The sequence below is a fragment of the Polistes fuscatus genome, unplaced genomic scaffold, assembly GCF_010416935.1.
Source record: "Polistes fuscatus isolate 324 unplaced genomic scaffold, CU_Pfus_HIC Scaffold6, whole genome shotgun sequence".
NCBI classification, from domain to species: Eukaryota; Metazoa; Arthropoda; class Insecta; order Hymenoptera; family Vespidae; genus Polistes; species Polistes fuscatus.
This window is the reverse complement of record NW_025113140.1, coordinates 11,309,389-11,324,194: the sequence shown is the minus strand read 5'-3', so window position 1 is coordinate 11,324,194 and position 14,806 is coordinate 11,309,389. Positions and strand designations below refer to the sequence as shown.

At 30.5% G+C, this 14,806-nt stretch overlaps 1 protein-coding gene across 4 annotated transcripts in view; it reads left to right on the top strand.

Annotated features, from left to right (window-relative positions):
- The window catches only part of LOC122522976 (gamma-aminobutyric acid type B receptor subunit 2), a 246,282-nt gene that overhangs the window by 159,915 nt on the left and 71,561 nt on the right, over positions 1–14,806 (top strand). For all 4 annotated transcript variants that reach the window (XM_043644442.1, XM_043644443.1, XM_043644444.1 and 1 more), the window contains one exon: positions 11,676–11,813. In XM_043644442.1, coding sequence (XP_043500377.1) covers positions 11,676–11,813 — 138 coding nt within the window. The remainder of the gene's footprint in view (positions 1–11,675; positions 11,814–14,806) is intronic.

Below are 14,806 nucleotides of genomic sequence, written 5' to 3'. Positions count from 1 at the left end.
AGAAAAAACTAAGATACAAATTGTTAAGTCAAGATGTAACGTGAAGAGAGGTATACATAGCGATCTGTGTTTATCTTGTCTTTCGATAAATATTAAAACCCTCTTAACGCTCTAATACAAATCAGAACTAAATTCGTTAGGTATGTAAACATTAAACGCACGATGCATGGACCCAAAGTCTTAAAGTCTAAGGGCTGTTCGCCGACGGACCATCTGAATTTGAGAATTTGAGTCGTTTCTGTATTCAGGCACTCTATTGAGCTATTTTTTTCACAACATTATGAAAAGAAAGCAGTTACTTGAACTATAAATACATATACAAAAAGTGAAAATAATGGAACAAATAAAAAAATGGTTTTTATTTTTTTTGTCACAATGGTGAATACTATAGGCTGAATGCTATTCATCAACTCGCTGAAAGCAGTTTCAGTAATATTACTTGGCTATGCCCTGTAGATGTTTTATTCTTTTAAACATTATATGACATAGAGAGTAGGACCTTGATTAACTAGAGTAATTGGGGTACGAAAAACACAAATAAATCAAGGTCCTACTGTACATCTCGATTCGACTCGAAGATTTATCAACAAATAGAAAATACAAAACGATTGACTCAAACGTTTGTTATAAATATAAAATGACTCCAATAAAATTGGATTAGCTCCGATAAAACATTTTCAGACATTAGTTTATATGAACTTTTTTCATCTATTTGATCTCAGGAATATGTGGTATAAGATTGATACCAACTTTTTTAGACACCCCGTATATATATATATATATATATATATATACACGAAAATCTACTATGTAGAAACTAGTCTATACATATTATGTGCAAATCTATTATGTCAAGATTAGTTTATATATATACACGTATATATACATACGAAGCTAGTTTAGTGCAGTAAACTTGGCCCGAGAAACTTAGCGACGTTGACAAACGAAAGATTGAATTATCTTATGTGGTTTGATCTATGGAAATAATGTGTTTGGAAATATTAGAACGATTTACGTCATCTTGTTATTTGTATAATCTTAAACAAACAATTGACATTCAAGTAATATGTACATAAATATGCAAAAATAAATATTAATTAATTAATTAAAGAACACATATATTATTATTATAATTAATTTTCTCTTATGGTAGTTTCGATATTTATTATATAGATATATTACGAACAATATATATTTTGCGGGCATACTATAGTATTTCAACGTAAAACGGGCAATGTGTATAATTATGTGTATAATGATCTGTATTTCACAGATTGCCCGGTCATTCTTTAGAATACCTAGAGGTTTTCGGTCAATCTATAAAATGTGCTTTTAAAGAAAGCGTTTTAAATTCTTAAATTTCTTCTGATCATTTAAATGACATTTGGAAAATTATAGGTTGAGATTAAATTTTATGCTGAAAGGTTCAGAACAAAGTTACATAATTTTGATGAACACATTTAATGGTAGAAAAAATTTGTATAAATTATATTTTTTGACGAGATTTCAAAATTAATAGTAGTTATTTAAAAGGAGCGTCTAATATTTTTTACATAAATTTAATACTTGCATCATTCTGATTGTCAGTATTGAATTTATGTACCATAAGATCAATCCCTGGGAAAGGCTTCAGGATCTGACTAAAAACTGACCTTCTTAAATAACATCACGAAACATAACATGAATTTAACTTTTCTTTACAGTTAGTTAATTGATAATTTTCTCATTTATTAAATCTCTTTTTATTTCTTCTACATTTATCTTGTCACCACAATGATCGTTAACGAATATGTCCATCATAATCAACTGTGGATTATTTCAATATTTATTTATTCTCGACAAGCTACAGAACGTTCCGAAAATTAGTTCACGATTATTATCAGAACTCACATAAATGACAGCTTTTATTAATCATGTCTTATTTAAATTGTCAAATAACTTATGCAAGCATTATAATCGTCAATTATAACAAAGTAGGTAACACTAACCTAAATGTGATTTTCCATATAAATTAATGTCAAAAACAAAGAAGAAATAAAATGTAAACGATAAAGTGTCAAAAAAATTGAAAAACTATGTATCTGATGTGCCCAGTTAATTCATCGTTTGAAGTAGTCATTCGACTATTTTATGTGTGTGACTTATGTAATGACGTTGTAACTGATTGTGAGAAAATTTAAACAAAGTGTGTTACTCTGATAGAATAAGATGAAAACAAGATTTGTTAAATCCACATATACATACGCTATAGTGACAGAGTAACATACGTAAAATAACAGAAGAGAAAGGGAAACAGAGTGAACAAACGGCTAAAACGAATAGAAATGCTTTATAACATGTAAAAGCGAAGGCTTGTACGCGAGAAACTGATTTCTATATAACACAAAATATATAATACAAATATTTTTGTGATATTTACGTTTCTGTATCGGTTACGCTTCGTTATTCTACTATACACCTCCATTTTTTTCTGTATCTCTCTCTCCTTTCTCGACATTTTGAAAAATGTTTTCTATTTGTAGCATCGATTACGTGCATACAAGCACATGCATAGATAATGTAGGATATGATATGAATAAATAATAAACGGAATGAAAGGTTCATTCGAAATTTAACTGAATGAGTGTAAATTCCTTTTCGGATATATTATCATCTCTCTTTCCTCTCTCTCTCCCTCTCTCTCTCTCTCGCTCTCTATAAGAGCTATATGAATATAAATAGCTACACATGTTCATATGTACAAAAAAGAAAGAGTGACAGAATTTTGTATATCTAACATGAAAAAATTATATTTTAGAGTAAGTTTAAAAGAACATTTTACTTCATGCTTGTGCTCTCCTACGCTAATTTTTTGTTTTTCATTTTTCATAACTATCATCCATGCAATCTTTATATATCTTTCATTTCCACATTATATATACTGTACTGTTATAGATTCGAAGATAGAAAATTTGTATTTCTTTGTTTTAAAGGAAATTGGATTTTCTTCGAAAAGTATGAAAATGAAAATAAAATAATCGCCAACAATGAGTGTTCATGTATTTTTTTTTATCTTCTTATGTCCTTCGTAAACACATTTTTTGTTAGTCGTGCTGTTCTATCGTCGAACGTACCACGTTTAAACGCCTACGGGAACTGTGATAGGAGAAATTATTTTTTCAATTCATTGGAATTTAATTACAGCATTGTGTTTTAACAAAGAAAAATTATTTTTACGAATCATAATCGTAACACGTTTTATCCCTTAAATCAACAGAATAACTATATATTGAGATTAAATAACCTTCACCTGGATGCCATAAAACGAAGGAACACTTATTTTCTGTCTCCGAATCTACAACAGTACAGTATAAGCCGGTATTGAAACAAAATCAAAGAATATTTTTTTATACTTGGGGCTAAGTTTTAATTTCATACTTTAATTACTCGCCTCATATGAATTCATGTATAACCTTGTTATTTTCTAAAAGTACTAGTTTTAATGTATAATAAAATTCTTTTTATAGACTTTCCCAAAAACACCTAGTTATTTTGTGTAAAATCTGGAATTTCCACAATTTAAATAAATTATACAATATAACGCAGGTTTATAAATACTTGCTCTTTCTCTTTCCTTTTATCATGGCTTATGTTGCGAGCAGATCTTGTAAGATCATCATTGCTCGTTTAACACGACTCGAGATAACTTGTGTAATTCTATGTAAACGCTCACTACTAGCCTGTTACGATAGGTAAGGTTGTTAGACGATTACCACGTCATCGATACTGCTTTATTGATTATCAACGTACTCTGTCACGCTAACGATATATATATATATATATATATATATCTATTTAGAGTACGTTCATAGTTTACTATGTATTATATTCATTACAATAACAAGAAGAATTTGTCTTCCTATGTTATAAAAACATTTCATTTAGAGATAAAAAGAACTCAAAATTCCGTTTTTTCTTTAGTACTACATAACAATAATGAAAAACGCCTTTGTTTATGCCTAATCCTAAAACTGTATCACTTCAATTTTATAAATAACTCTTTTAGAACAAAATTTTGAACTGAAACTAAATAATCTGTACATTCCTTCAGTAATAATGTTATAATAATATCTCAACTCCATTAACACTTTATTTCGCGCATTTCTAAATTTGAAAGTTGTGTATAGTAAAGTTGTAAAGTATGTGCATAGCCTTTACGCGCGATAGAAGTGAAACTCGCATTAACATATGGAAAATAATCAATTGATCACTTATATAGTGAATATTCTTTCAAATCGTACAGCGTTACGCTTACTAGATTTTTGCTGGAAAACCATTAATATAATGTGTTTAGAATAAAGAAAATTAAGAAATAAATACATTAGTATACCATAATTATATATTTAGCGAGTTTAATTTTAAAGTTTTATTTATAACAAGTGAACTAAACAAATATGAAAATAATGTACAGGAAACGCTCGTACCTTTAATTCAAACATGGTAATTATACCATGTTCCCCCCTATTAAGGGGGAATACCCGGTTTTTTCATGTCTGGCAATTGATTGGTCATTCTTTATTTTTAATAAGTAAGTATAATAAAAAGTACATTTGTTTAACAATTACATATTTATTAGTATTCTTCGAATATTAAACAATTTCAATTTCATATTTTATTAGATGAAAATTTTCAACTCAAAGTCATCATTGTTCAGGAAGTTAAAATAAATGTATTTTAGTTTAAACAATCCAAAATATTATAATAGAGTATTATAATAGAGTACAGTACTGTATTCTATTTACGTTGAATTATTGATTGGTAATTAATCGAAGGAAATGTATATTTTAAAAAGCATGGAATATAGGTTCGAAATCCACCATTAGACTGACTAATTGTCACCTGTGAACATCAGTTAAAATTCTTTCATTTATTATTAACTTTTTGAAGGGATAATATAACAATAGATGGAGAATTTTTATATGCTTTGCGTATTCTGACACATATATTCCATATGATTTGTATATTTTGATGTATTTTCACTGCACAACAATCAGCAACAAAATTTTAACTGACTTTCATAAATGACAATGAACCAGTCTAATGATGAATTTTAAAGGAGATAGTACGTCGAACTTATATTCCGTGTTTTTAACCTACAATATACTTACTTCAATTAATTAATTATCATGTAAGATATGTCGAACACTCTTAAAATATGTCACATCTCCACTCATTCTTCCATGAACAAACTCATCTTTCAATAACTACCAATTAACGTATCTTCTAAGCGCGCACATATACAAACATACATACGCACAACACTAACATAGAACCTTCCATAATCTCGTTCAACCGTAAATCGACTATAGGTTCTTTCTCATTCTCTGCCTTCCTCTCTTTTCCTGCCGTTTCATAAAATGTTATCGTTACCGTCGCCTTAGAAGTTTCATTTCGAAAAATGACCTATTCCTTTTCATGGATATGATATATCCCCTTAAATAATTCGCCAACCGAGATTTATCTCATCAGTAACTTTAAGGAAAGTATTTTTTTCGAATAATTCCGGTAATTAAAGGGAACAGAGGTCTCTTTAAGTAGTCCAATCTGTTGGACAACGACGACAACGACGACGAAAAAGGGAAGACACTTCAGGGCCTGTTTGCAAAGTACATATATATCATCGTTCCATTCAAAGATTGGCCAGATTGAGAAAGTGAGAAAGAGAAAGAGAGAAAGAGAGAGTGAGAGAAGACCATACTTAACCTATTCTTGTCATTTTTTCACTCCACCAACGGCTACCACCACCCGTATAAAGTAAAGCAAGCAAGAAGGCAAGCAGCCCTGAGGGTAGAAATGAGCGAGGACTGAAAAAGACGAATATTAGGCTGTCACTACTACTAGTCAGAAGGGAATTCGTTTTACTTGTTTCTCTTTGCAAACAAAGTTACTTTCCCATCTTGAGTAGTCGCGAGAGGATAAAATGTAATTTAAACGTTCTTTCAATGTTTTTTTATTCGATCGAAATCGAATCATAACTGTCATTTTACTTCGACTTTCTTTCATTTCACATTGTTTCTTTATCTTTATCTTCGTCTTTTCGTCTCTAAGGATTTTGTATTCCTTTTAGATATTTGTCGTTAATACAAAAATGAAACTATAGTAAGTTATTCACGACAATGCTGTTAAAGTGAATTTTCGAGTTTTCATTATTCTTTTTACTTCCTCTATTTCTCTCTATCTCTCTATCTCTCTCTCCTTTTCTTTCTCTCTCCCTTTTTCTCTTTCGCTTTTTTTTTCCTTCTCTTTTACTTTGCATCGTGATGAGATTGACAGAAGTCCTTGAACATGTTAGCAGGAGGAACAGAATTTAACTTGTTTATACTACAAAATAACACACCCCATATCGAATGTATGTGTTTTGAATTTATTTTTGTTAGGTACATGAACCCGTAAGAGAGGGCTTACATCCTAAAGGAAAAAAGATCTAGTCATCGTGACTAGTAGCTATCTATCTATCAGGGGTGCTTTGTTCTCTTGCTTCTCTCTAGTGGAATTACGCATAGCGCCAATTCCATGTGACATAGAGAACGCTAGTGGCGTTACCTTACGCAGGAATACCTTTGTCGTTAATTAGGGACTCTGGTCAACGATGTCATTCTGCGGTTGAATAGGTCGTCATCGTCGAAGAGGGTGGAAGGGAAAGGGAGCAGGATCACTGGTTTACCCAGACCATCACCGCGTATGCGGCTTACCTGTGTCTACATGCAAATATCAGTGGATCCGTATCCCGTTTGTCGCTATGTTACTATTCTCTGTACTGTTCACGGTTTACTTATAAAGCTCGATAAAAAGAAATCATTCTAGAGAAGATTTATCGTATTTCTTTAGATAGATGTTTTTACTGGAAATATGTTACGATTAAACAAATTTCTTTTATGAGTATAGTTTAAAATTATTGTTAAATTTTGAATTGAATTTTATTAAGTGGTCAAATCAATAAATATTTATTAGTAAGATTTTTAAAGATCAAATAATTAGCTTTAGATTTCAAAATCAACAAACTTGTATTAGTTAAATATTGTCCTCTTAAATTTGTATATTCGTTCTTGATCCAAATTAGTATTTTCCTAGCAAAAATATGAAGAGATTAAAACATACGTATAACATCATTATGCAACTCATCGATTATGACTTCACCCAAACAGTAAATATCCAAAGATTTGATTAGTACTACAAATACTAATACATCCAATATGTCGCTTTCAATAAGTCAATTAATAAATTCGTCGTCGAATTCTTTCTATGAAACAAATAATACTCTTATCGCGTGTTTATTATTGAAAGAACAGTCTTCGAGCGTATTGTGAATTTTCCTTTAGCTCTTTTCCTTTTAAACCCTCAACTCCTTACTACCTTATCCTTTCGTTTTGGCATCTTATTGTTAATATACAAACATCGAAATACTACAGAATACATCAATAGGAATCGCTCAACAATACAAATTCCTTTCGCCAGCGCCAAGCTGACGACGAAATGAATAAAAGCAAAGAAGGTAGAGAAAAAGGAGTAAAATCTTACTCTGAATACCTCTCAACAATTGAACCGTAAATAAACGAAATATTATTATTCTCAAACGTATCTCAAAGGAGCTTTAAAGCGATGCGCTTTTATATCGAAAGTTTCGAGAAAGTAGCTCAGCTACTTGAAAGATCAGCAATATAGAATTGCAACGATAAAATTATTCGTCGTACGAAAAATTTATTTTACTTTGTAAAGTATCTAACATGTTAAACCTAATTTCAGAATCCTACTGGTAATAAGTACTTCAGCTAAAGCTTTTAAACATCATATGCAATCATAACGGTGAAGTTTTCGTCAATTGAAAACTACAATAAAGCTGCAAATGATCTAATTGACCGATTTTTAAAAACAAAAACCATTGCAAGAACTCAGCAGTTGCATAGTGTTATACGAAGCAATGATGGGTGTTTGTTTGTGAGAAATTATTTTAATTCAGAACAATATACTGTTTAAAAATTATTTTAACAACCAAGGATACCCAAATAAATTAATTATATTGATTGGAAATATTGACCAATGGTGCAATGCAACCTTTTTTTAATTATGGTTCTCAAAAGTATATAATTAAACTAAGGTCATTAAATAGAGATTTAAAAATATTTATATATATTTATTTAGATTTATTTTAGTATAAAGACAAAATTATATTGCGAAAAAATAAAAAAAAATTTATAAATTATAAAAAAAATATAGAAAAAAACGTATTAGGCGAAGCTCGGAATTAAGTTCAGAATAAATCAAAGTCTAAAAGGAAAAAATAAAAAATACTAGAATATGAAAAATTTAAGGTTTCCAAAAAAACAAAATTTCTTAAAAAATAAAACTTCAAATATTTTGTTTATAGTTTTTTTCAAAAAGTACATTTAAAAACAAAAAATAAAAAAAAACGTCTCGATAAGTCAATTTTTGACAAAGTTACGACTAATTAAAAAAAAAGCCATTTTTTTTAAATTCATAATTTTTTTGGATTAAGTAAAAAATTTGAAAAAATTCTCAGAATGGTTTCCAAAGGAGTAGAAAATTATAAAAAAGTTTCAGCCAAATCGAAAGGGGTCTGGATCAAAAGTGGTCTATTTGACGTGCAATGCTCCATATATTGTCTCCAATATTACATATTTATATCGTTGTGCAACTTATACGTCACTATATGCAGTACTATTTCGACCCTATATGTATACACATATATATATACTATAAATACATATAACAATAAAAGAAAAAACAATTAAACGAACCTACATAGGTAAAGAGAAAAGAAAGTAATCGAGCTTAACAAAGCAAGAAAAGTCAATGAAGAATGTTTTATTTAAAAGAAACAAAGACGAATTTCTCAAGTATGCATAAAAGATAAGATTTAATTCGTAAACTTGATGAGTGGGTTTTATTTTTCTTCTTTAACTACTGAAAGATCAATTTAAAAACTTAAAAGATATTTTCTATCACAATAGTGTCGAGTTTAAAAAACCCTTTGACATAGAACCATTCGATCGTTGAGAGGTTGAAAAAAAGTATAGTTTAATCCCTGAAGCGGTAAGCAAAAGCTTAACATAGATCTCGAAACTAAGTTAAGTTGTAGGACCCACGAGGAAAGCTTTTGACTTTTAAACTTTGTTTTCAAGGTTTTTAACTTTAAACTTTTCATCAGGTTTTTAAAAAAAAACAAATTTTTATGGTTAATTATTTTAATGTTTTAAAATATTTTTTTATTATAATCTATTTATTATATAGCTTATTTTATATTCATTTGTAATTACATAAAGTAATGGATAAAGTGTAAGGTCTTTACAAGACGGTTGTGCATTACCAGTACCTCGGAAGTGGGAAAAATCCTTTCTCTAAGAATAATAAAGACGGAGTTCAAAATTTTTATATTGTGTTAATTGTTCGATCAGTGAGAGACAAGAGACAAGAGAGAGTTGATGTTTTTAGTTAGGATAAACGTAGACGAAATTGTAAATAATGATTTAGTGCCACATTGCTGGTTATTAGATGTTCTTATGAGAAGTCTGATATACCATGACTGTTTTGAATCTCATAACTATCAATTTTTATGAATGTTTATGATAAATTTATGTTTTCCAGTTTTTTTTTTTAAAGTTTTTTAGTGTCGGACTAATACAATAGTTTGTGTTTGATTGTCTGCAGGAAAAATCTTAATACAAATTGCTCGTCGCTAAACAACCCTTGGAAATTAAAACCTTGAGTCCTTGTATCGTACGTCTAACATTTAAATTCTTAACGAATTGAAATTTATAAGATATTTTTTGTCATGGAACGGTAAAAAGAGTTCAAGATTTTCGAAAAAAAGAATAGCACATAGATCACTTTACACTTTACATCTCAACGTAATAGATATCAAATTTTAAAAAACTTACTACTATTGTTAGGTTGTACGGTCGTGCTGGTTCCCACTTCCGTACTGTGCATGCTATCGTGCACGCGCTTTCTCATTCTGCTTGAAAAAGGACCTTATCCTTTTCCACTTCCACATTGTAAGGGCGGAAGGAGTTGATTCAAAAATAATACACTTCAAATATTATGAATTGAAGATATATTTAATACTCGTTCAATAACAGATTAGTGTGGCGCTTGGACCCTATTTCACTATCTGCTCGAATTTCGTTATTCGTTACTAACAGTAACCTCTGATCTTTACTGCTAGCTGCAGTTATGTATTAATTTAAACTGTGCGGATCACCTGTGCATGATTTCGCCTACCGAGTATGGACAACTTGAAGCAACTAACTTGGGACGTAGCGATCTTCCCCTGCCACTCCTAAGGTCTGCCCCACCAAGGGCCCTGTCGTGACCTTGGAGTGGGGGTAGCTTCCAAATGCACCACTCTCCAAGTTTTAGAAATAAAGATCGAATACCGAACACAATAGCCAGGTATCTATCGACACCCTTCTGTTTGCCAACGAAGGAAACCCAGTAATCCTAAATAAATATTCCCTATTTATTCTAGATTGCATTGTCCGGTATATTTATGTTTGTGCATGCTATCCGAATTTTCTTTTAATAAATTTTTTTAAAATGTTCCAACAATGACGGAACAACTATATATATACAAATCTACAGTTCTTAAAGAAATATGGAGAAAAAAAAGTGCAAAAAAATATTTAACTGCCAAGGTTAAGATGGCGCTAGCGATATTTCTTCCATAAAAATAAAACAGCACAAATTTAACAGAGCACGACAGAGTCTGCACGAAAAGCAATAGACCTTACGAGCCCTATTCACGCTTCTCAACTAACCTTACAATGCTCGAGGTCAAACCGACCTCGCTTTTTATTTCCTTTATCTTTCCCTTGTCTTTCTTTTATTTATTTCTTTTTTTTTTTATTTTTATTTCCACTAAACACGATCGCAGAAAAATAGAAAAATAGATAATAGGCCAGGAATAAATATATGTATTTTTTGTTGTTACTTTGTGAAGTCCGTTAATTCGTGAAATTATCAGCAAAACCCTAAAATAACTATACTGACCTAGAAAGAAAAATTATATATTTCCACTAGATAATATAATATATGAATTTACAAGAGGCGAGTAGTTAAGGTATGAAATAGAAATTTAATCCCAATTATAAGAAAATATATATAGATGAAAATTATATAAGAAAAACATATTCTTCAATTTCGTTACAATACCCTGCTATGCTGCACTGTTGTAAATTCGGAGACAGAAAATATGTGTTTCTATGTTTTAAGGCCTTCCAAGGGAAGGTTATCTAATCTCAAGATAGAATTTCTCTATTGATTTAAGGAATTAAATTAGGTTCCCTTCGAAAACTATGAAAACAAAAATAAAATAAACGGGAACAATAAATTATAGATCCGTTCTTATCTTTTCTTGTATTTTAAAAATGGATTTTCTGTTAGTCGTGCTGTTCTATCGATTTAAGCTACTCGTCTCTTATAAATTCATATATAACCTCCGTATTTCCTAAAAACTACTAGTTTTAGTTCATAATAAAATTTTTTTTATATGCTCTCCCAAAAATGCCTAGTTATATCGGGTAAGTACTAGGGTTTCTACGATTTAACTGAAGTATACAACATAACACTGACATATTATATATACTTTATTCTTATCGTTTGTTTTTTTCTCTTTTCAGTGTAACGCTGCCGTAGGTGTGAAAGCATTTTTTGATATGATGCATAGCGGGCCACACAAGGTGATGCTTTTCGGTGCAGCCTGCACTCAAGTTACGGATCCGATAGCAAAAGCTTCCAGGCGCTGGCGTCTTACGCAGGTAAAATTTCAATATTATTTATTATGTATCGACGAAGTCAAATTTCATTTAGTTATAATACTTATATACGCACAAAAAACGATTAATTATACATATGTTGTAATAAACGTTAGATTTACTGACGTTTTATTCTATTTTTACTAACTAAAGAGTTAATATATTTTTAAAGAAAAATATAAATTATATAAACAAACTCCAATCTTTAACACGACGGAGGCTCAGCAGGTTACCTGAGCTTTTCAGTTAAGGAAAATGTATTTGCCAAAATTCCTCCAACATGGAGTCCTCCGACAATTAGGTTCAACTAATTGTGAGGGAAGTGAAAGGGTTAATTAAAATAAATAATAAAACACGTGGTTGAGCCAATAGAAGTGCAATGCTTTATTGGCTCGTCAGGGAAAAGCCTTGCGGCATAAAAACCCTGGTTGTTATTCGTTTACATCTTACTTGAGGTCAACCACGGACAAGGCACATGGTCCACCTCTCGTCGCAATTAATCCGAATGGGTAATCCGGTTGAAATGAAATAGAAATAAGATCTCTTACCGTTAATTATCGCCTCTCTCTCTCTCTCTCTACGGTTGTTACCGTGTTATATTATCGCCTCTGCGATCCACCACCGTTGCTGTATTATACCATAAGGTATAATCGTCTTAATCTGTGAGTTCTTTCTCCTTCTACCAATACTCTCGTTGTCTCCAAGTATTCTCGTAGGCATCCAACGAAAGAATAGACCGAATGTCTTTTGTAATGGGCCCTACAGGGTGCACGCACTCGAAATCCGAGTGGTGAGGGTACGAACGCTAGTGTCTAGTAACTCCCTGTCGGACTAGGGGCGCGTATTATGAATATTGATTTTTGGTTATGATCGATTCCGATCGCACAAAAAATACGTTGATTCCTTAACCCAATATAAGCGAGGTATCTTACAGAAACTTCTTACTGCGGGCTATTTTTGAGTATTTCGAAATACATTTTTCAATATTAAAAATGATATTAACTTAATGTATTTGTCAAAATTTACAGAAATTTTAAAATTTATCCTTTCTATTATTTACAGTTTGATGTTATCGATATCATAAGATTAATAATAATTTTAATAAAACTCAAGAATATGATATTATATAATTTTGTAATAGTGTCATTTCTTACAAACGAAACATTCATTATTTTAATTAATAATATGTAAACATAATGTTTTGTTTGTTAATAATAATGAAATATTGAGTGATACCGGTAAAAAAAAGGAGGAAAAAATAAAATGCATTAATATATTAAAATTTATCTATTTTTACAAATACAAAATATAAATGCAAACAAATTTAATTAAATAAATAATCAATTTTTATAACGAATATAAATACAATAATAGCAATAAATCAAAGTAAAAAATTTTCTTAACTCTCAAAAAATGAATACAATAAATATAGATGGAATTTTATATACTGCCCATATATAATTATTAGAAAAGCAACTATGAAATATGTATTCCGTGGTACGTACATGTATAATATGTTAACGAGTACTATGTAATAAATATTATCAGCATATGTGATGAGTTATACTGGAGCTAGGAAGACCATGACGATAAATTTGCATACGTCCTATCTGATGATTAGGCCTCAGACATTGCTTCCTCTTGACATTATCATTGTCTCTGGTAGGAAAGCTTCCTCTTGCTTTACCAACGTATAGTAAAGTAAGTGAGGAAGAGAGGATAGAGAGAGAGAGAGAGATACACAAAGCATGTTAACGCTTTCACTCGCGGATCGCCCTCACCCTCTTCTCTCATTCTCCTCATTCTGCGATGCCCATTGACGCGTCCACATGAGAGTACTACCTAATGTCACTAACATCGAGTCCTTCTGTTGATCTAACGCGCAAAAGGACGAATGAGCTGAATTAAGACCGCTTGTTGAAGATTAATGTACCTCCAGAAAATTTACGACGTGGATAGATCTAATAATTACTGTGTGTGTGCATGCTGTGTTATGTACGTGCAAAGAATTACAAATAAGATACAACTTAATGATTCGTATAAAGAAATATAGCGTTAGTAAATTAAACTTATAATAAAATAGCACAAAAAAATATCTTAATATTTTATTTTTGTTTAAATCAACGTGGTTATTCAATTAGTTTAAATTAATTTATTTTATTTTATTTGCTACGCTATGTAACACACGTGGAACTATTCAGTTTTCTCATTAAATTTCGTAAGTTATATTATTATAATTGTTATGTTTCACTCTTCTACATATTATTATTATTATTATTATTATTATTATTATTATTATTATTATTATAATGATTATTATTATTATTATTATTATTATTATTATTATTATTATTATCATTATAACGGATGCAGATATAGAGATAGAATAAATGATATCCATGATTTAAAGAAAGAATAAACTCTGACAATACAGATAAGCAAAGTGAAAGACGATCACGCGGCAAGAACGTATATGTTTGTTAATGACCTTTGTTTAACCGTTTGAGTTCCAGAGGCATTTAAAAGCAGACGGTCGAAAAATTCTAAACAGCGCGATAGCGATTGTTTAACATGCTGTTTTAAATGTACTAGCATTTTTCGGCACAAAATCTGAAGCGCGCGATCGCGCTGATTGGGACTCAAACGGTTAATAGTCCACTCAAATGGGTCCAATTTCTGAATTTCAGGTGTAGCCCAAATTCTTTGATCTAAGGGTAAGTCGACGACGCTGAATCGAATAGTGCTAATTTTTTTGCAATAAAATGTGCCGTTTTTGAGAAAAAGGGTTAAAAAAGGAAAAATGGCTTTATCTTAGAATCTAGGCATTTTATCGAAAAAAGTTTTAAACAAAAGTTGTACAGAATGAGAAAATACATAAAAAATGTTCTATGGTTTATCTTCGTATTTGCAAAAAATAAGCGAGGAAGAGTGGTAAAAGTAATTGTAAGAGTAGGGGAAAGCAAGTCTTACCCCTCTGTCGGTTTTTACACTTGAGC